Source organism: Lithobates pipiens, unplaced genomic scaffold (assembly GCF_037356315.1).
Source record: "Lithobates pipiens isolate NorthernLeopardFrog02 unplaced genomic scaffold, aLitPip1_a1.2 Scaffold_19, whole genome shotgun sequence".
NCBI lineage: Eukaryota > Metazoa > Chordata > Amphibia > Anura > Ranidae > Lithobates > Lithobates pipiens.
In genome coordinates this window covers 95,314,093-95,337,561 of record NW_027507764.1, presented here as the reverse complement: position 1 = coordinate 95,337,561, position 23,469 = coordinate 95,314,093, and the positions used below count along the sequence as shown (strand labels likewise).

General features: G+C 39.5%; 1 protein-coding gene across 11 annotated transcripts in view; it reads left to right on the top strand.

Annotated features, from left to right (window-relative positions):
• Positions 1–23,469, top strand: part of PARD3 (par-3 family cell polarity regulator) — an 835,070-nt gene that overhangs the window by 540,343 nt on the left and 271,258 nt on the right. For 4 of the 11 annotated variants that reach the window (XM_077491097.1, XM_077491094.1, XM_077491096.1 and 1 more), the window contains 3 exons: positions 3,532–3,579; positions 3,850–3,888; positions 14,788–15,016. In XM_077491097.1, the coding sequence (XP_077347223.1) occupies positions 3,532–3,579; positions 3,850–3,888; positions 14,788–15,016 (316 nt within the window). The remainder of the gene's footprint in view (positions 1–3,531; positions 3,580–3,849; positions 3,889–14,787; positions 15,017–23,469) is intronic. The other 7 variants (XM_077491101.1, XM_077491100.1, XM_077491098.1 and 4 more) reach the window with 2 other exon arrangements.

Sequence of the window (23,469 nt, the reverse complement as noted above, 5' to 3'; positions counted from 1 at the left end):
ACTGAGCACATAATGAAAAAAAATACTTAAGGGATCACTTTTTGTAAAAGCAGCAAATTAAAATGATTTGCTTCTACTTCTCTATTATAGTTTTGATATGGTATTCTTGCTGAAGGTTAATTTGTGCATTTATTAATTTTTTTCTTAAAATTTCAGTCTGAAATGTGTTTGTTTACGTCAAGTCTATGTAAGCCAGGTTACCTAAAGGAAGTAAATATCTGAAAGCGCTGTCAAAAATGTACTTTCATATAATTGTAACAGTAACCCAAAATGCATACACAAGGAAAATGATTTCACATGAAAGTTTTGTGACTTTAAGTTTCTGAGTAATCTGACTGACCTGTGTATTGTAGGACAGCAAGTGACTATCAGTGTGATTGAAGGAACAGCTCAGTCACAGTGAGAGTTATGACATCATGCTTGGTTATTTGCTCTGTGGTTGCTTTCCTCTAATACACAGAGAACAGTGCTTTGTGTTCCGTAGAGCCCCAGCTGGTTGCTAAATTGGCTCTTTAAATCTGGAAGGTTGTGGAGGCCTATGAGCAGCAGATTGTCTTGTCTTGGGTGTCTGGTCACAGAAAGCACTGAGCTTGCTCTTTTCCTCCCTGAAATTACCTGGTTTAGTCAAGATGTCCCTGTCTTGTGCAGTGTCAAAATGGATGCTGTTCTGGCTTTGTCAGTCCCTCAGGTTCAGCTAGCTAAAAGTTTGGAACAACTGCGGGGGGGGGGGGGGGGGGGGGTGGAACGATACACTGTTAACTTACATAAGTCATGGCCACATTAACCCTCCCCTTCTGCCTCTCCAAGAGCTGATAACCTAGCAAAATTGTTTTTTTTAAAACACTAAAACTTTGCAGTAATAGGTATAAATGATCTTAGTAGTGCCTATTTAGAAGATTGTGAAATGCTGTGTTGCACATGACCAGGTAAATATGATGAGAGTAAATTCTTATCAGTTAATGGTAGCATCAGTGGTCTATAATTTTAACATTACTGAGTTATAAATAGACCACCAGGAGAACAGAGATGTGATAAAAAAGTGGCTCCTGATCTATCTAAAGAAGTCATTTCAGCCACATGCAATCTAGAGAAATGGGTATAATCCAGTCCATAAAGTCATAATAATTCTAGCTGTGGATTTTTACAGTATACATCTCCAGCCATTTAAAAAAAAAAATGTAAGTACACAGAGCAAAGCAATAAGCAGTGGCGTTGTGTTCACCAACTAGCTAAATGACAATTTACTTAGCACTACTAGGATTTCTTATGGAAACTTACCAGATGAATTCTGACATTTGGTAATGAATGTTGAGAGATAACAAAAGCGGTATCCTAATGTGTATCTACAGTCATGGCCGAAATTGTTGGCACCCCAGAAATTTTTCCAGAAAATCAAGTATTTCTCACTGAAAGTATTGCAGTAACACATGTTTTGCTATACACATGTTTATTCCCTTTGTGTGTATTGGAACAAAACAAAAAAAGGAGGAAAAAAAGCAAATAGGACATAATGTCACACAAAATAACAAAAATGGACTGGTCAAAATTCTTGGCACCCTTAACTTAATATTTGGTTGTGCACCCTTTGGAAAAAAATGAAATCAGTCGCTTCCTATAACCATCACTAAGCTTCTTACACCTCTCATCTGGAATTTTGGACCTCTCTTCCTTTGCAAACTGCTCCAGGTCTCTTATTGGAAGGGCACCTTTTCCCAACAGCAATTTTAAGATATCTCCACAGATGTTCAATGGGATTTAGATCTAGACTCATTGCTGGCCACTTTAGAACTCGTCAGCGCTTTGTTGCCATCCATTTCTGGGTGATTTTTGATGTATGTTTGGGGTCATTGTCCTGCTGGAAGACCCAAGATCTCAGACACAAACCCAGCTTCCTGACACTGGGCCCTACAGTGCGATCGAAAATCCTTTGGTAATCCTCAGATTTCATGATGCCTTGCACACATTCAAGGCACCCAGTGCCAGAGGCAGCAAAACAACCCTAAAACATCATTGAGCCTCCACCATAATTCACTGTAGATACTGTGTTCTTTGCTGTGTAGGCCTCATTCCGTTTTTAGTAAACAGTAGAATGATGTGCTTTACCAAAAAGCTCTATCTTGGTCTTATCTGTCCGCAAGACATTTTCTCAGAAGGATTTTGGCTTACTCAAGTGCATTCTGGCAAACTGTAGTCTTGCGTTTTTATGTGTCTGTGTCAGCAGTGGGGTCCTCCTGGGTCTCCTGCCATAGCGTTTCATTTAAATGTCGACAGATAGTTTGTGCTGGCACTGATGTTCCCTGAGCCTGCAGGACAGCTTGAATTTCTTTGGAACTTGTTTGGGGCTGCTTATCCATCATCCGGACTATCCTGCATTGCAACCTTTCATCAATTTATCTCTTCCGTCCACGCCTATAGTGATTTGCTACAGTGCCATGGATTGCAAACTTCTTGATAAAGTTGCACACTGTGGACAAAGGCAAATCTAGATCTCTGGAGATGGACTTGTAACCTTGAGATGATGTTGATATTTTTCCACAATTTTGTTTCTCAAGTCCTCAGTTCTCTTCTCCTCTTTCTGTTGTCCATGCTTAGTGTGGCACACACAGGCACATGATGCAAAGACTAAGTGAACTTCTCTCCTTTTTATCTGCTTTCAGGTGGGATTTTTATATTGCCCCTGTTACCTGCCCCAGGTGAGTTTAAAGGAGCATCACGTGCTTGAAACAATCTTATTTATCCACAATTTGAAAGGGTGCCAAGAATTTTGACCAGCCCGTTTTTGGAGTTTTGTGTGACATTATGTCCAATTTGCTTTTTTTCCCTCCTTTTTTGTTTTGTTTCAATACACACAAAGGGAATAAACATGTATAGCAAAACGTGTTACTGCAATACTTTTCTGTGAGAAATACTTGATTTTCTGGAAATATTCTGGGGTTCCAACAATTTCAGCCATGACTGTAAATCCAAATCCAATCTATGTTTTATGTAGAGGGGAGGAAATGGGATTGTTGTTTTTGCTTTCTGTGTGCCCTATAGGGAGATTTGCCCTGGCTGAAAGTGAAGGAATATCCAAAACATGAGTCGTCACCAGATAGGAATAGTGAGGTTATTTTCCAGTGTGCTTGCTTGTTTTAATATTAACTATCTGAGTGGGAATTTTCCTCACTTTGGATTGTTTTTATTCTACTTTTTGTTCTTTGTATGGGACAGGAGTAAAGGGAAGTCTCCTCAATGCAACATTGCAAAAAAAAAAAAAAAAACCTGTTGGGGCTTAGCCACCTACCCACTCGATTCCATGTAGGCCTGTTCAACTTCTGTGTAAAAGAGAAATGGCTTTGGGTCAGTACTATTTTTTCATAACATTTCAATGTTTTTTTATCCTGTGTAGTTGGTAATAAGAAAAAGAGTGCACCGTGTGTCCTCTGAATAACCAGCTAATAACATTATTATACTATGCTTTTTCTTGAGATTTTGTTTTCGAGTTTTAGTTTGTCTGTGAAACAACTTAATACAATTAAAATACTTCAACAGGTAATAACAAATCCCAGCTGGAGACCTTGAATAGCTCATCAGAATGGGGTAGGTTTGGTGCTGTCACATGTGTCCAGTACTTCTGTGTGGTCACTGGTGTTTGGTGAAGGGGATCCTCTGTCATGTAGTTAGCCACCAATACTGATATGTGCACATTTAAACATATTTTCCTTTAGCTGTTGCTAAAGCTTCATGTTTTTTCCACTCTTTGTGATCACTGGGGACACCTGAAATACAATGTCTAACATTGTGTGAAAAACCAAAAAAATAGACAACCCCTTTACTGGATAACCTGATTGTATTCTATACTCCTAACAGGTGCCAGTAAGTCCCAGTTAAACAGTTCTTCGGAGTGGGGTAGGTGAGCTTTTCTAATTAGTATTGTAGCTGGTTCTATTCTACATACACAGAGGTGACCCTAAAATGTAAACTCACCTTTACAGTTCAGAAAGAAAAAAAAAATTCAGGTGCGCTTCAAAAAAATTTGAGCATCATTAAAGTAATTCAATTCAAAAAGTGAAACTCCTATATAGATACATTACTCACAGAATGATATATTTCAAGCATTTCTTTATTTTTAATTTTGATGTTTATGGCTTACATCTAGTGAAAACCCAAAATTCAATATCTCTGAAAATTTTAATATTATTTAAGACCAATAAAAGGATTATTGATACAGAATAGTTGGCTTACTGAAAAGTATGACCATGTACAGTATAGTATGCACTCAATGCTTGGTTGGGGCCCCTTTTGCATTAATTACCGCATGAATATTCATGGTAGAGTGCTGCGCTGACTTTGAACTTGATGAAACGGAGTTGACCAATACCAGCAGATGACATGGCTCCCAAAATCATCACTGACTGTGGAAACTTCACACTGGACCTCATGCAACTTGGTTTCTATGCCTCTCCACTCTTTCTCCAGACCCTGGAACCTTGATTTTCAAATGAAATGCAGCATTTACTTTCATCTGAAAAAAGGACTTTGGACCACTGGGCAATAGTCCAGTCCTTAACCCAAGTAAGACACTTTTGACGTGGTCTCTGGTTCAGGAGTGGCTTGACACAAGGAATGTGACAGTTGTAGCCCATGTCCTGGATACATCTGTGTGTAGTGGCTCTTGAAGCACTGACACCAGTGGTAGTCCACTCCTTGCGAATCTCTCCCAAATTCTTGAATGGGAGGATGTCAATGACTGTCTTTCGGGTAACTGTGAAGTCAGCCTTCCCCATGATTGTGTAAACTACTGAACCAGACAGACGATTTAACCACTTCCGACCAGCTGCCGCAGTTTTACTGCCTGTGTAAGTGTAAATACAGACAGGAAGTGATGTAATCTCCCCACTTTTCCGGAGAGAGGACATCCAAACGTGAGTTTCAGCAACACTACACTGACACAGTACACACAGGCACATATTCTCCCCCCCCCCCAGTTAACCCCTTCACTCCCTGTCACTGTGTCACTCAGTGCAGTGTTCATATTTTTCTTTGATCACTGTACCGGTGTCATTTGTGACACTAATCAGCATTGGGGTACTTAGTAGTAGCCCCAGATAGGTCTAGAGACCCCCCCCCAATAAAGGTTTAACCCTTTGATCACCCCTGTTGACAGTGATCGCCATATTAGTGTCACGGGTGATGTTGGCCTGTTGTATAGCGTCAGGGCACCCGCCGTATATTAACGAATAAAAGGTTTAACCCCCTGATCACCCAGCGGGTGATATCAGGATTTAGTGTCAATTAGGGTCTGCGTCAGATTAGTACAGGAGCGCTAACACCCACGCATGCACCATACACCTCCCTTAGTAGTATAGTGTCTGAATGGATCAGTATCTGATCAGATCTATACTGGCGTCCCCAGTAGTTTAGGGTTGCCAAAAACGCAGTGTTAGTGGGATCAGCCCAGATAACTGCTAGCACCTGTGTTTAGCCCCTCCGCCCAGCCAACCCAAGTGCAGTATCAATCGATCACTGTCACTTACAAAACACTAAACACATAACTGCAGCATTTGCAGAGTCTGGCCTGATCCCTGTCAACGCGAACAGTTTTTTTGGTAGCGTTGAATCAGTCGCTGACAGGTGCTCTTTTTTCCCCCTGTGAGTCTCACTAGTATACCATTAAATTTAGAGGCCAAAATGTCCAATCAAAGGTACACTGGTGAACAGGCCTACACATTTCTGAACATGACAGATGAGTGAAGAGGAACTCTCCCATCATGTCAGATTCAGGCTCACAATAAAAACCCGTAGACAGCAGCGGCACCCTGACAGATAGCGCGGGCGACAGAGTAGTGGTCCCTGCCAAAGTCAGGCGTACCCGACCCCATTCTTCTGCTGTTGAGGTGCAAGAACCGCAGGGCTCTCCTCTGGAGCAGAAAGACAATACTAGTGCCGGCCATCCTTCTGGTAAACTGGCAAGCACCAGCGGCCTAGTACATCCTGGTTGCACGTCCAGCACGGCATTATCACATGGCAAGTCCCATAAGTACAGTTCAAGCTGGTGAGGTGGCTAGCACAACTAGTGTCCTGCAGCAACCAAGAAGACGAAGATGGACCCATCGAGCCATAGGGCCCTTGCTGCTGCATTTACCAATTCAAATTGGGAGCCCACCATTTCTACAACCCGTACTTCCCCCCCCCCCCCATTCATTGACCAACCCTGAATTCAGGTGGAAACAGTTGATTTTACGTCACTTGATTTCTATTCGCTGTTTTTCAACTCTATAGCTCTATTGTGGACCAAAGCAATTTGTATGCTGTTCAATTCATCACTGCTAATCCCCAGTTGACCCTTGCCAGAGATTGAAACCCTATTACAGTTTCTGAATTTAAGACCTTCCTGGGCCTATCCCTCCTCATGGGCATAACAAAAAAAAAAAAAGTGAGTTGCGATCATATTGGTCAACTGACCCAATTCACCATATGCCCGTGTTCTCTGCCTCCATGACCAGGACATGATACGAGCATATCTTGCAGTTCATGCATTTCAATGACAATGAACTCTGTTGTCCTTGGGGTGACCCTGAATACGATTGGCTCTACAAAAATGTGGCCCCTCATAAACCACTTCAACCAACAGTTTGCAGCCTGGTTTACTCCCCATCAAGTTGTCTACATTGATGAGTCCCTGATTAAGTTTTCTGGCTGCTTGTCATTCTAACAGTATCTTCCTAGCAAGCGTGCCAGATATGGGGTCAAGATGTATAAGCTCTGACAGGGCAGAGTTTTATGGTTTACGAAGGAAGAGTTAGTCACGTAGAGTCAGAGAACTGCCCAGACTACAGAGGGAGCGGAGCACTGGGAAGATTGTGTGAGACTTGATGTCACCCTTATTTGGAAAGGGGTACCACTTGTATGTGGGCAATTGTTACAAAAGCGTGCCACTTTTTAGTCACTTGTTTGATCGTGGAATTGGTGCATTTGGCATCGTGTGATCTAATCGCCAGGGCTTACCCAGGCAGACTGGTAGATCCCTGTCTTAAGCTGGGAGAGAGAGCCTGCTTGAGATGTAATAATTTGCTTGCTGTGAAGTGGAGGGATTATAAGAATGTTTCCGTTCTGTCCTCCCTTCACACAGACATGATGGTCCAAATTACTACGGCGACTGGTGTTGTGGAGAAACCCCTCTGTGTTCACGAATATAACCTTAATGTGGGAGGGGTGAACCTCAATGATCAGTTGTTGGCGCCATACTTAATTGCCCATAAGGCCAGATGCTGGTAAAAAAAGTGTCTGTATACTTATTCCAATTGGCTCTACTGAATGCTTCTGTGCTTTAAAAAGCTTCAGGACTAAATGGATCCTTCCTTAAATTCCAGGAAGAGATCATCACAGCACTTCTGTCTCCAGACTGTGCTGTGGCCCAACTTCCCAATCCAAATGCATTGAGCCGGCTGCGTGAGGCAATTTCCGCATGTCCTCCCTGGTACTCCAACCTAAAGAAATCCCCAAAGAAGATGTGTCTGTAGAAAGTGCGTATATAGGTGTGGCACCCGCTTTTATTGTCCCTCCTGTCCTGACCAACCTAGTCTTTGCATTGGTGACTGCTTCGAACCCTACCACACACTAGTGAAGTGTTAGCGTAGGGTACAGCATTGTACAGTCCTAGGTACGCTTATACAGGGTCTTGAAAGATGAGATGGCCATCACATTTTGAGAGACCCTAATCTGGACCGTTCACAGTTTATATAAAAGTGCAAAAAAAAGAAAACACATAAAAAAAAGCCAAAAATAGTTTTATTTTTCTTCTCTCTCTATTGTTCTCTCTTATGTTCGCTCTCTATTGTCCGCTCTCTATTGTTCTATATCTATTGTTCTCTCTCTCTACTGTTACTGTGTTTTAGAACTGTAATGTTTTATTTTTACTATGTTTTAATGTATTTGCTTTGCAGGTATAGTATGTCTTGCTGTTATACTGTAATGTTACTTGTTGTTAACCATCATTTGCTTAGTAGGTACGCCATTCAACTGCAGCATCGATTTATTTATCTTGACAGCAACAGCATTTGCTCTCACAATGCGAAAATCGGTGACTCCAGTGCTGTAGGAGGTGATTTCTCCACTACAGTTAAAAAAAAAAAAAAATGGTGCATGTATGCTCATCATTAGAAGTGGGTGGATGAAGGGTGGTATTCTAATGGTGGGCATACCCACCGGTCAATCTTTTTTTCATGCAGCCCACAGGAGACCAGAACAACTCCAATCATCTCTATGGCCTAAGAAACCGGAAACTATGAGCATTTCATGACTTTGTTTTCAACGGATATAAACTGTGCCATTTGGAAAACATTTTATCACACTGATGCTTTAAGGGCAGAGCAGAGATCTAAAGTCCTATCGTAGGGGATATTTACATTCCCTGAGATAACGAAAATGAGAAAAAAAGGAACAGTTTAAAAATAAACCCCCCCAAAAAAGCACCCTGTCCCCCCCGTGCTCACGCGCAAAAGCAGACGCAAGCGTCAGTCTGGTGTCATATGTAAACAGCAACTGCACCATGCATGTGAGGTATCACCTCGAAGGTCAGATCGAGGGCAGTCATTTTAGCAGTAGACCTACTCTGTAAATCTAAAGTGGTAACCTGTAAAGGATTTTAAAGGCTTTAAAAAATGTATGTAGTTTGTCACTGCTGCACTTTTGTGAGTATCTTTAAAGCATGTCGTGTTTGGTATTTATGTACTTGGCATAAGATCATCTTTTTTTATTTCATCAAACATTTGGGCAATATAGTGTGTTCTAGTGCATGAAAATTGAAAAAAAAATGTTTTTTTCCCCCAAAAAAAAGTGTTTCAAAATTCGCTGCGCAAATGCTGTGTGAAAATAAAGTTGTAACACCCATCATGTTAATCTATAGGGCCTTTGCTTTTAAAAAAAAATGTTTGGAGGTTCAAAGTAATTTTTGTAGCCCAAAAAAAAATGTTTTCATGTAAACAAAGTGTCAAAATGGGCTTTGTCTTCAAGGGGTTAGAAGAATGGGTGATGTGTGTCATAAGCTTCTAATGTTGTGCATAAAATGGCAGTACAGTTCAACCCCCTCCAAAATAACCCCTTCTTGGAAAGTAGACATCCCAAGCTATTTGCTGATAGGCATGTTAAGTCCATGAAATATTTTATATTATCAAGTTTCTGGAAAATTATTATTATTATTATTTTTTTTTTTACACGAAGTTGTCACGAAATGATATAGTCAAACATGGCATGGTTATATGTGAAATTACACCCCAAAATACATTCTGCTGCTTCTCCTGAGTCTGGGGTTACCACGTGTGAGACTTTTTGGGAGCCTAGCCGTGTACAGGACCCCAAAATCCTTCAAGCTTTCTAAAGGCTTAAAATTGTGATTTTACGCCTCTCTACCTATCACAGTTACGGAGGCCCTGAAATGTCCAGATAGCGCAACCCCCTCCCCAAAATGACCCCATTTTGGAAAGTAGACACCCTAAGGTATTTGATAAGAGGCATGGTGAGTATTTTTCAGTTCTCATTTATTTTTGAAAATAAATAGAAAATATTTTTATTTTCTTTTTTCAACTTTTAAAACTTTGTGCCAAGAAGCGAGATCTGCAAAATACTACTCAACATGCCTCTCAGCAATTAGCTTGGGGTGTCTTCTTTCCAAAATTGGGTTTTTGGGAGGGGGGGGGGGGGGGGGGTTGTGCTATCTGGGCATTTCATGGCCTCCGAAACTATGATAGGCAGTGAGGAGGGAAATCAAAAATGTACACTTTTAGAAAGCCTGAAGGTGGTGATTGTATTTTGGGGTCCTGTATGCGGCTAGGCTCCCAAGAAGTCTCACACATGAGGTATCTCAATACTCGGGAGAAGCAGCAGAATGTATTTTGGGGTGTAATTCCACATAAAACAGTGGCACGTGTGAGCAAAATATCATTTAGTAACCCCTTTGAAAAATTACAAAAAAATACAATTATACAATCACTTGTGACAAAAAAAATATTCAATGGTCTCAATGTGCCTCTCAGCAATTTCTTTGGGGTGTCTACTTTCCAAAGTGGGGTCATTTATGGAGGGTTTGTACTGCCCTGCCATTTTAGCACCTCAGGAAATGAGATAGGCAGTCATAAACTAAAAGCTGTTTAAATTCCAGAAAATCTACCGTAGTATCTATACGCTATAACTTTTGCGTAAACCAATAAATCATTTTCGTTCTTTTACCATTTATATAAAAAAATATATAAATCGCAGAAGCAATCAAATACCATCAAAAGAAAGCTCTATTTGTGGGGAAAAAAGGGTGCAAATTTAGTTTGGGTACAGCGTTGCATGACCACAAAATTACCAGTTAAAACAGCATAGTGCCAAATTGTAAAACAGTGCTCTGTTCATTGAGCAGCCAAATCCTCCGGGCTGAAGTGATTAAAGGTTTAGGAAACCTTTACAGGTGTTTTGAGTTAATTAGCGGAGTAGAGCTGAATTTTGTGTTTTCACTAGCTGTAAACTATAATCAAAATTAAAAGAAAGAAATGCTTGAAATATATCACTCTGTGTGTAATGAATCTGTATAATAAGAGTTTCACTTTTAGAATTGAATTTCTGAAAGAAATAACATTTTTGATGATATTTAAATTTTTTGAGATGCACCTATATATTGACACACTAGATTGCTTACTTTTTAACTTGTCCTCCATTTACATGACACAAGTTGGTACTCTTTTTAGTCAAAAATAATAATTTAATTGGGTTGGCAGGATTTAAAAATCCTGCTGCACCCATTGTGTCCTGACAGTTGAACCTCAATCTTAGGATCATTTGTATAATATTTAACCTGTTTCCCCTTTCCCAACCTCCTATTTTTTTAAATGTAAAAACTAAAGCATAGGCTCTTGGTACAGCATTGCTTTGTGCAATATCAACGCTATATGTCCAGCTGACAGTAGTGCTTTCCAGGCAGTCCTATTTACAATTGAGCCTGTGGTAGGCAGAGCATTGTGCCTGTCAATGCAAGGCTCCATTGTAAAAAAAATCCCCTTTTGAAATTAGTAAATACTAGTAAAGCAGGTAGGGCCAAAAGGACACAGCAAATTTAGGAACCATGAAAAGGGAAATGTAGGTCATTAACAGAAATTGAAGAATGTACAGTGAAGTATGTACCAGGTAGAAGTGTCATTCAGGTGAACTTGCACTTGAAATGTTAAACTGGTTTTGGATAAGCGGTCATGGTGGTTACATTTTGCATCATGATTTCATACTGATGACATAAAGTATTATGACAGGTGGAGGTTATAAATGCACACTGCAAAGCCATTACTGTTAATAATTAAATTGCCAGCTGAGGGACTGTGTCTACTCTCTACTTTGTTTGACATCTGATGGGAGGCACACAGTGGAAAGCAGTCCACACTCCTATATCTATTCTGGGTTTTGAAACATGGAGCGAAGGAACGTCACAATGCTTATATGCACCAATCGGATACCTTGTTTTAATTTCTCTAGAACAGTTTGTGGTATTCTAGCTCAGTAGCTATGAGATGGTTTATAAAAATTCTGACTGCACTTTATAATGTAAATTAAGCTTGTATTTTGAGATAATATTTGTTGTTCTTTCCGGTTAGATATCAATAATTGTGACACTAATTTAACAGGCACTGACAGATACCAGCTGGAAGTATTGAACTGCTCTTCAGAGTGGGGTAGGATTTTCTTGAACTTTTACTTTAGTAAATTTTCTAGAGAACGCCCCCCCCCCCAACATGCAGGGGCCAACCCCTCTCTCCTTCTTTTACAGAAACCTGTTCGAGTAAATATTGCTTTACTCAGAGTCCATGGAAGTATAAAGAGCCCAGTGTTCTTATCCCCTTGATGCCAACCTCATACAAATATGCTGCTCCACTAGACTAGGCTTTTTTCCATGGGGCTGCATAATTGCATATCTCCCTTCTGTGCTGGGAGGGCGCCGCATGGCACGCTCACGGCACAGAGACAGGGTCTCACCAAGATCCCAAAGCCCCATACTAAACATCAGGTCCTGGAACCCCCGATTCCTGAAGTGTGTGTGTAAAAAAAAAAAAAAACCCTAGTTTAAGGTTTGATCTATGTCAGTGCCATAGTTTGTGTTTGGGTAACAAAAAATAAAAAAATTGCACTATTGTTTCTGGGCTGTACAACGGGTACAAACAACAACTAGCATACACACATACATAGTATTGCTGCAATCCTCAGGAGCAGGATAATTTATTTTGGGTTCTTTGGTTGAAGGTTATAGTAGTAGCAAAAAATATAGTGTTTAATTTTTTTTTTTTTACAATTTTGGGCCAGTATTCCTTTGATAATAAAAAAATATCAAGAGATATCCATTACTGTTTGCCACTAAATGAAAAGCCCAATTTATCCTTAAAAAAAACAAGGCATAATCCAACTGGATGCACAAAGTAGTTGTGATATGTACAGTTTTACGAACACATCCCAAAGTTTTAAAATTGTGGTTGGGCATTAAGATTTGTTTTACCCTTAGGCGCAAAGGAGTTAGCCTGCCATTTTTCATGCTCGCTAAGAGTTTTTAATATTTAACCTGGGATTGAGTGGATTGTGGTGCTGCTGACCAAGTTGTGTTGACTTTCTTAAATCAGCCAGCCCCCCCAAAGTACACAAAAGAATACAAAATAGATTAAGGAAAAGAAAGTGGAAAGAAAATAGGAGAGAGAATGGGGAGGGGAGAAGGGGTGGATCAAAAAAGGATCTAAAGAAGAAGAAATGGGCAAGTGCCTGGAAGAGTTGTTTTATTTGGATAACATTATCTCTGACCATTAAAGAGGACAAATTCCACGACCAGTTCTGTGGCAGAATGGTGCCTGTGATAAGCACCGATATCTGGGGATCATTGCTTTTGCTGCATTAAAAAATTATGCAACATGCATTTTTTAATGGATTTTAGGAGGTTCTAAAGGTTCCTTTTTTTCCTTTGAAATAAAAACACATCATACTTACCTGCTCTGTGTAATGGTTTTGCACAGAATTCTCCTCTTCTTTGGTCCCCCGCTGGTGCTTCCGCCCCCCCCCCCCCGCTTTGGGGGCACTTGTGCATGCTTGCTCCCCAGCCGCCTCTGTGTGTCTATGGGACACACATAGCGTGGCTCGGTCCTGCCCCCCCCCCCCGAAACCCCTTCTGCTCCCTCCTCACTGGCTGTGATTGACAGCCATTGGCTCCCGCTGCTGTGACTCGGCAAATGAGGAGGGAGATACCCGGTAGAGCCTTGGCTCTCATGCACACCGCTGGATCAGGCTTGGGTGAGTGTTAAGGGGGGATGCTGGGGGAGCGGTACACTAAAAGTTTTTACCTTCATGCTTAGAATGCATGAAGGTAAAATACCTTCATTCTTTACAACCACTTCAATTGTATAATAATGAAAAAAGAATAATGGGGAGCAGAAGAGTTGAATGATTGTTTGGTATTTTGGTATCTGTTACTTTTTCAGTAAGTCAAGCAATATGGGACCTTCCTATACAACTATAAAAAAATAAATGTAAAAATCATGCCTTCTAAGGCTTTGCCTACATGTAATTTTTCAACTGCCTGCCCCTGTGAAGCCTGCACCCCAAAGAGCAGTAAAAGGGCTTTTAGTAGAGGTTTAAGGTGCTCAGATTCTGAAATCTAACAATTTTGGTGACCCCATACCTTTCACTGACTGGCTAGAAAACAGTGCTCACATCCTTTGTCATTAATGAGTATAAGTGCTGTCTGCATTCAGTGGTATACATGAAGGGGAGAGGAGAACGTTTATATAATAGATTCTGGTTAGGTGGTCATTTTCAGTAGTTTGCAAGTATTACATTTCTGTCCACAGAGATACCTGAATACTCCAACCCCAGTAAGTTGAGTTTTTAAACTGTGTGATATGAGAGCCGCCTTAGAATAGAGTCCTTTAGAAAGGGACACAGAGAGACGAGGCAATAACTTACATTTGCTATAATGCTTAGGGGCACATACACTATTTATGTGAACATTTAAATTAAAGGGTACACTTATTATTTAATAACCAGAACTGAAAAGATGTTAATAAGATCAGATCACTACTATTAATATTAATTTGACAATTATGAATTTTACCTTTTTATAGTAGTTTCAGCACAAGTTAAAATAAAATGGCTGTACCTATGCAGAAACTCATTACCTTCAATTAATACTTTACCAGGTGGCACATCACAGTTGGAACCACTAAACAAGTCTTTTGAGCAGGGTAGGTAAAGTGCTTGTAAAACTCTTTGTACAAGGCACTCTGAGGATGACTGACATGGGCCAGAACAGATTTTTGGCATCCCTTTTCAGGCTTATTTTTTTTGTCTTTATAAAAGGAGGAATGTTTTTTTGTTGTGTTTCCCATTACACTGCAACCTCATGAATGTGTTTTTATTTTTATGAATACGCTCTCAGACCTTTTTCTTTCACTGGTGCTGGGTGGAGGCTGCGTAAGAATGTAGTGTGAACACTCTTAATCGAATCTAATACTTTATCAGGTACCAGTCAAATACAGCTGGAGCAAAGGGACAGTTCTACCACATGGGGTAGGTTAAGTGAAAAGTACATCTCTACTTTATTTAATGGAAGATATACTATATTCTAAGCCTTTCATATGTTCTCTTGTTAGGAAACTGCTATTTATTTTGTCCATGTGTATCCAATGCAGTAGTCATGGTAGCAATAATGGTCAGACTTTCATTGGTTTAGTCAGTTGTTGTCACTGTTGTGATCTTGTGTACACTCTGTCATTTTTACTGACATTTTACTTTTATTTTTTTCAGTGGAGGAAGACACTGAAGAGAGCTCTCGATCAGGGCGAGAGTCCGTTTCAACTGCTAGTGACCAGCCATCTCATTCTCTAGAGAGACAGGTTAATGGGTCAAGCCAAGACAAGAATAAAAAGGAAAAGAGCAGTAAAGAGAAGAAAAAAGACAGAGATAAAGACAGAGATAAAGATAAAAGCAAGGCCAAAAAGGGTGGCGTGCTGAAAGGTCTGGGAGATATGTTCAGGTAGGAAAATTTTTCTTTTTACACAAACCATGTTTATACTTGGTTACACAATATACTTTTTTTATACACATATGTTTCACATTATACTTTTAAAATCTAGCTTTAAGTTATTAGATTCCTAGGCTGTGTTTAGGATTTTCATACCTCCTCTGCTAGATTATTTTATTTTTGTTCAGTCACTCTTTGGCAGTCAACCAAACAGATTTTCTTGATAACAAAAATTGTCAACAGTTTGGTCCAAGACATCATAAGTCTGAATTTGGGGCTGTCGAGTTAAGTAATAGCGTGTATCTCGCTTAGAGCTTTACAACTGTATTAGAAAAAAAATTAAAAAATACACCAGCTTCTGCCCCTGAGATGCAACACACCTTCAGCATTCGGTATTAGTCCCTCTTAGAGGGGCCACTGACCTTGTAAGGAAGCAGTGGCCTGCTATTGAAAGCACCGTGTCTTCCTCTTTAACCTCCCTGGCGGTATGATTATTTCTGATTTTAGGTGCTGAAAGTGGTACAATTATTTTGCATGGAAATTTGGCGTTTTATATTGTAGGCCTGCAATTCTTAGGAATAACTCTCTTAAATCTGTCCCATCAAGAGTCTAGTATACATCCCAGGTATGATAAAGTTTATAATATAATAAATAACTATAAATAATGATAAATAATAATAAAAATTATTCAATGATGTAATCAAATCCAAAAACACTGAAATTTGCTCATTTGCAGAATTGTCGCTGTCATTAGATTTAGTGTTTGATGACGGATCTCCCCACAAATCACTATCGCTCAATTGTGCAAGTGATTCTAATTTATTATTGCTGTTTTCTAGTTGGTCTAAAATCACTTTTGACATAAAGAGACACTTTTTGGTTGCTATGGACAATCTCCAAATTCCAGGCAGAAAAAAAACCTGTATTTATAATATAAAAGGGCATGCAGGGCACTGGACAGACCATTAGGGACAAAGGAGATGTGTATTTTTTTTTATACAGTACTGTAATCTATAAGATTACAGTACTGTATGTGTATTGTGTATTTTTACTTTTTTGAATTTGGCACCGATCTCCGCTCCCATGCATCGTAACGTCGCAGGGAACGGAGCTCGGCGGCACTTGGCACTGTGTGATTTGAGCGAGGAAACAGCTCGCACACACATGCGATCTGGCTTGGGGTTACTGGAAAGGTTAAGCAAAGGTGGTTGAACAAAGGGATTTTCACGGATATAATTTTTAAATAGCAAATGTATAATATCCTAAAAAGCAGAAGCATCCCGCTTGACTTTACCAACAGTTGAAGAAAAGTGTCTCCTCTATCATTCGTTACTAAAACCATATCCCCAATAAGTAACAGTTTATCCATTCACATTTCAAGATGACTACAGCATCTTCATAGTTTTTAAAGCAAAATGAGATGAATACATTCTACAGTGTTGTATTTAACACTCCATAATAAAAAATTTGATTTTTTTTCTTCGGCAGTGAAAATATATGCATAATGAATGTCCTTTAGGCAATGCATTCTTCTGGATGTCCTGATAAGTGATTAAACATCAGTCTTGGGGAAGATTTTATTTAAATGCAATTTAGAAGTCCATTTCATTGATGAAGTTAGGTGACACAAATAGACAGCTTGGCACTTTGACTTTTCTTTTCATCTATACAATGTCTTCTTGTAATCTACTTCAAATACTGTTGGTAGAGGACCTTATTTTAGCCGACACACATCTTAGTGCTCCTCAAAATTGATCCCTGCTGTCCTCATTTCACAAGTGTGTTCATAATGCTTGTGAAGGTGTGCAGATAGTGCTATTTATTACATGATCTAGATTGTGACGCTTAAAGCATTTGTTAACCTTAAAATTAAATATATTTGGATCCTGTTCACTTAAAGCATGTCATACAGGACAGTGCTTATGCTGTGTAATTTGGCCCTCTCTATCACCTGAAATACCTGGTAAATCCTTCCAATTTCTGTCCTCTACTTTGTAAAGTGACCACGGTTAATCATGGCTGCTGAACCCTGACACCATGGTTATTTTACATGCCTCTGTAACCCAGAGCTATTCTGTCTCTCCTCTATGCTCCTTTCCCCCCTCCCAGCCTGTCAGCTCCTGTGTCAGGGTCCTGCCCGCTGCATCTGTCAGACGAGAGGGCTGGCGGGTCACCTGAGCAGCGATCAGCGCTCAGTAATGAGGTATAATCTTTATTTTTTTAATCAAACACAGACACAGGGGGACATAGACTTATTAGACACAGCGGATTATGTAAAGTCCTTAGAGTGGGTTAAAAACCAATTTAAGTTCAACTATTTTTGTCTTCAATTATATCGTATATTGCCCATTGTTTTTTCATCATAGAATGCAGGCTGTGTCTGCAGTGAAATCCTAATATGAAATATATCTGTGTACACTTTTTTTGGTACTACTGATGCCTAGCATGCATAGGGATTTTGGATCAATGTCTAAAATGGCCACAGCACCATGTAGATTGCAAGATACTAGTCTTCATAAAAATAGTGTATGACAGCTGCAAGACTTTATATATTCATCCTGTAAAATGTTTTATATGTTGGTCCTATATTTGTGACAGCTGTTTAGAAATGGTTTAGACCGTACCCAGGTAACCAAATCACAAGCATCTCTCCACTCTGTGTTAATCACTTGGGACATGGTAGCATGCATAAATTGGTATTCGTGATTACTATGCAACCAGATTTTCAATTGAAATTGCATCTAGATTTCTAATTAAATGGAAGAAATATCATACATACCTTATGGCTGGGCTTGTCATACTCATTTTATACATAGCCTAATTTCCTGGCATGACCAGGTATTCGCACCATTACCACAAAGTTACTGCTCACTCTAATATTAATGCCTCTTATTTTGTAATACTTTGCTTATCAAAGAAGCATTTGTCTACATTAGCAACAGTCTTTTTAAAGTCTACAAGTTTCTAATTCTTTTCTTTCCTGGGTATTGTGATATACTGCAGAAGAGAACCGTTTTTGAAAAGATCTGCACTACAGATTTGAATCAATATAATGGGCTTTCAGTTATTGGCCAAGAAATTTGCTTTATTTCACAATCAGTTTAGCATCCAGTTGAACAGATCTTTGTTTTTCTTCCATTATTTTGTTAAGCCGATTTGTGTTTATGGTGAATGGTATTTAAGGGCAGTAGGATGGATACACAGAAGAAATTATCCAGCTTGGTAGTGATCTGTTCATCCAATAGGCAAAATCCATTTCAAGTAGGTGATCACTCCATTATGTTTTTTATTCATTACTTTGCTGCTGAGATTGTTCACAGGGCAACCTAGATAGCTGAACTCTCACTTCACAGGGGCAAAGGCACTTGGTTCCCGATGCGGCAGGTAATGCCAATAAAGACAGTGCAAATATGTAGTATCTCTGTGTCTACTGAAATCCTGACCAATAACAATCAAAAGAATGGGGGGGGGGGGGTGGTACCGGCTACTTTCCCAAGGCCCAATCCTTCCTCAATCCATTTTTTTTATCTGTGCTACAATGCCTTACCTCTTATAGAAGGTGAAGTGATTAGTTAGATGTATCCCCTAAATTGTTCACCAAAGCACAAAACCATTCAGTCGTCAAAACAAACTACAAGAAATTAAATGGGGAAAAAAAGTAAATGGTAAACATGTAACGTGCCATGTATTATATCAGTCATCAAAGATTAACACAGCTGTTTGAATCAGGTTCATTATTCGATTTTTTTTGTCTATTATATATATTATATAGGTACAACAAGAGGGTAATAGGCTCAAATTTTCTTTTCAGTATTTCTGATCTCTTGTCCCCATAGTATGCATTAATGAAGTGCATCCTGTGACATTGTCTCACAGGTGTTCATGTGGTATGACATCCTTCTGTATATGACCATACTGTGAGGCTTTTTTTTTTTTATAATCAATCAACAGACTGACTAAAAAAAAACTCTGATTCCTCAATCCATACGAGCACCCCCATGTCAGAATATACTGATCAGCAGTTACTGCTGAACTGGTCAAACTTCAATCTGTGTCTATCCAGCTTTATTTGGATGTTCCCCTTGTCTGTAAAGGTCAATGGTATATCTAGTTGTAGTCCATCAAATTCAACTGGATTTTTTAGTTGGAACAGGGTAGTTCTACAATTTTCACACCTCCTATCCTGTATTTAGACCATAAAATCTGTCTTTCCATGATGTTTCAATCAAAGTCTTGGTGTTATCCATGTAGTTTTGAATGCTTGGGCATTTACCGAAACTCATTAGAACTGGAGAAGTGGATTGGATAAGCTACGAGACGTCTTCAACATTACAGAACAAGTTCATATGACTAACTACTAGGTCTTCTCCTTGGTTATCAAAAAAATGCATTCAATTTTACAATCCTTTGGCACTATACTAGGTAGTAGATATAACAAATCTGTTCCAACCTTGATGCTAAAATTCAGCGATTCACAAACTTTGACTTGGTGTACTTTAACTCTTTGTGTTACAATATCCACCCACGTTGCTAAAGGGATAAAAACCTCTGATTTGTGTTTATATCACAGGAAATTTCCTAGACAAAAGCCTTAATTCCCCCCTCCTGCATGAATAACAATGCATTATTTAAGTTTAGGAAAGGCTCAAAGTGCGGTATTGAAGAGTGCTCCCTAACCATTTCTTTCCCTGTTTTTTTCATGTACTGTGAAGGAATATAGCAGTCTTTCTGCTGGAATACCATCCCATGTGGACAGCTGCAGGAGATTAGGCCTAGGCTTTATTCATAATCCATCATTAAAATATAAATAAACACAGTTTTTAGAAAATCGCACATTGTACACTAGCGGTTAACCTCATTAAAGTGTATGAAGAATACTTGTAAAGCTGATCAGACAAGAGGTAATCTGACCATTCACAAATAATCAGACCTCAGAAGGACTCTACACTACTTGCCTGTTTGCTGTTTGGTACATGTTGTGTAGTTTCTCCCAAGACAGTCAAGTGAGGCATCGGCATATCTTGATATAAACAGGTAAGAAAATTAGGGAAACTACTGAAACTCTTACCCAATGGGTCTCTTTCCTACATGTTTAAATTTCAATACAACTTTGTTGATATTTTCTGTGCTAGGCAGCATTCTGTGTTAGGACTTTGAGGAAAGGAAACTTGTCATAAAATAATAATGTAGACTGCCATTGATGACCTCCTTTCTAAAGTTAATATCCAGGCAGATCTGAAAGTCACAAATTAATACAGCTTTCTGTTCGATAAATACTTTTATCTTCCAGTGGAATAAGTGCCCTAATTTAACTTGATAGCAGTCTGCTGCTATTTTACTGTCCAAACAGAAAACTTGAGTGGAGAGAGAATAAAATCTTGTTTCTTGGCGTCAAACATCTGGAGCTGCGGAGTAACAGAGAGTGGGGATATCTTCCAATAGAGATTGTAGTTCTGGTGACAACCAGACATTCCCTCACTTCAGAGGGATTTTCACTCACATCCTGTTTTGGCTATGGGACAGGAAGTGAAGGGATATCTCAATGGGACACAGATGGCAAAAAAAAACCTTACAGGAGTTATAACCGTCCATTTCTCTGTCTAACATGAAGAAAAGTGTTGCCTTTAGTTCTACTTTAATTGTCAGTTGCCTGACTGACTTCAATACTCAAGTCGCATATCAGGGACAAGCATGCTGCTAGTGAAGTCAGAACTCCTGATTTGAAGTCTTGTTCCAGGTCAGTAAGCTTGTTAAATGATGGTTTCTAAACCGACAAACGGGAAATGCAGTGACTGTCGCCTGCGCACCTTTAGTTATTTTGTGCAGGGGGAGCCCTGAAACCCAGAATACATCATCTCATCATGACAATCTGTTGCTGTTGAAAATACATTGCCTCTTGACTGTAATAAGGTTCGTTCACTCATAGTGTAGTGACCGGTGTTTTTCCACTGTGTTTCATTGCAGTGCACAGTTGGGCACGGCAAGTCACCCCACAGCAGCACAATGCCCTGCTGTGTGGAGACATGAATGAAGTGTCGCTTTATGCACTTTAAATACAGTTAACAAATAAAAAGAGGAGCAGTGTAAGGTGCTGAAATTTGAATCACAGTGACCCCTCGCTGCAGCCAAAATTGAAAGCTGTCCACATGCTAAAAGCATAGGTGAGGTGTGAGCAGACCCCAATTTTGAGTGCGATTATTTAGTGCGACTTTGGATGTAGTTTGCATATTCTAAGGAGCCAAATCACACAGAAAACACACCTAAGCAGCAAAGGAACTTTTTCCAAAATCGCACCGCATTGATGTGATTGGGCACCACTGAAAATAATGTGCTTTCCCTTATGTGATCAGAAGTAAACCCATCCATAAAACCGTTTCATTTATAGCACGTGCTTTAAATGTGACACTCCCATTGGTTCTGCTCTCAACCAAACGGTCAAACCATCCAATGGCTGGTGTCATAACTGATCACATGTGGAGCATCATGGCAGTTGTAGATTAAACAGAGGCAAAGATGGCAGCTTCCTTGGCTGAAAACGATAGAAGGGTTTTTACTTATACTTTAAGGCACATCAGAAATCACACTAGTGTGAACCAGCACTTACAAAAGGGGTTTCAAATACATTATTTTTAGAGAAAAAATGCAAATGAATTGTAACTTTAACTTGTTAGTTTTGCAAATATTTACCTGAATGCAGACAATGACAGTTTTCCCCATTGGCTTCAATTAGCAGCAACAGATTAATATATTACCTGCTATATATTCCGGTGTGTGTAGAATTTATTATGCGGAGTTCTGCCATGTCTCACGTTTGTAATGTGTACTCGAGCTTCCGTTGAAGGCTTTGTTAGCATATCACGCCTCACCAATTGCAGCTGAACAATGCAAATGGCATGCCAATCAGTTGGTAAGTTTCTCACTAATGTTCACAAATTCTAATTTATACCATCCTGACATTCACATACAAATCAGTGTGGCACAATGCATTGATAAGCAAAGGCTGATATCTTTGATTTGAGGGGGAAATTAAAAATTGCATTATGCCTGATCTGTGATATATAGCAGGAAACTCCTGATGCAAAATTATAATTTTTTTTTATGAAGAATATAACTGGTTCCAATGTGCTGCATCAACAACTTATTCCATTATTAGGCTGTGTAAACACATAGATTGAAAGGAAGATATTCTCCCTAGAATTCATAAAGACTACTGCAGACAGATTTTGCCAAGTGTCTTTCATGCATTCTAAAAGTGATTCAGCATACAACAAATTTATGTATTTGTCTAGAACTTGTGCTTGAAATTGATGCACGAATGCGAGACAATTTTTCATAATCTGTGTCAGGGTCTCTCTCTGTATGCCAAAAGAGTTCCCTTCACTGGAACTAAGGGGCCAAGCCTAACCTCTGAAAAACAACCCCACGTAATCCCCCCCTCTACCAAATGATTTGGACCAGTGCACAAAGAAATGTCGATAAAGACGTGGATAAACAATGTTGGGGTGGAGGACCGTGACTGGCCTGCACAGAGTCCTGACCTCAACCAGATAGAACACCTTTGGGGTGAGTTCGAGCGGAGACTGCGAGCTGGGCCTTCTTGTCCAATATCAGTGTCTGACCTTACAAATGCGGTTCTGGAAGAATGGTCAAGCATTCCCATAGACACTCTCCTAAATCTTGTGGACATCTATTCCCAGAAAAGTCGAAGCTGTTATAGCAGCAAAGGGTGGGCCAACTCAATATTGAACCATATGGACTAAGACACCATTAAAGTTCATGTGCGTGTAAAGGCAGGTGTCACAATACTTTTGGCAATATAGTGTATCTACCTTTAGCCCATGCAGACCCATTAGAATCCCTCAAGAAACTGGTTGTTACTCCATATGTGGCCATATTTACAGATCAATTGTAGCATGCCTAATAGTTTTCAGTGTATTGAGAAAACTTTTTGGAAACGCAGCATAATCTATCCTTTCACTTTTCCTCTAAATGGACTCTCACCAGCCAGCAATTACACAAAATGTGAGTGATGATTGGAAGTGGTAGAAATACCAATTGACCTATAAAGCCATTATGACGCATTGTTATAAACAGCATTACATTATTCATGTTACAGTACTTACAAATGTTTTCTCCACATCCCTCTTTCTCGTTTTGCTTGGTCTTTGTGTACCACAATCTATAACTTAGCTCAGCCAGCAAAAAACACTAATGGCTCACGTAACAATGTTTAATAAGCCCAATAGATGAGCTGCAAAATGATAGATCTTTCCGGGTGAGGTAATATAGGGCTGCAGGAACATTTGGATAGTTTTCTAGAGAAAAAAAAAGAAATGTCAAAGATATTCAACTGTGTTTTGAATCAATTTTTGTGTTTTTTATCTGTTTACTTTTACTGTGTGCTAGGTTTTATCTGGAAGCGAGAAAATGGCTGAATGGTAAACAAGGAATGCTTTTAATGGGCT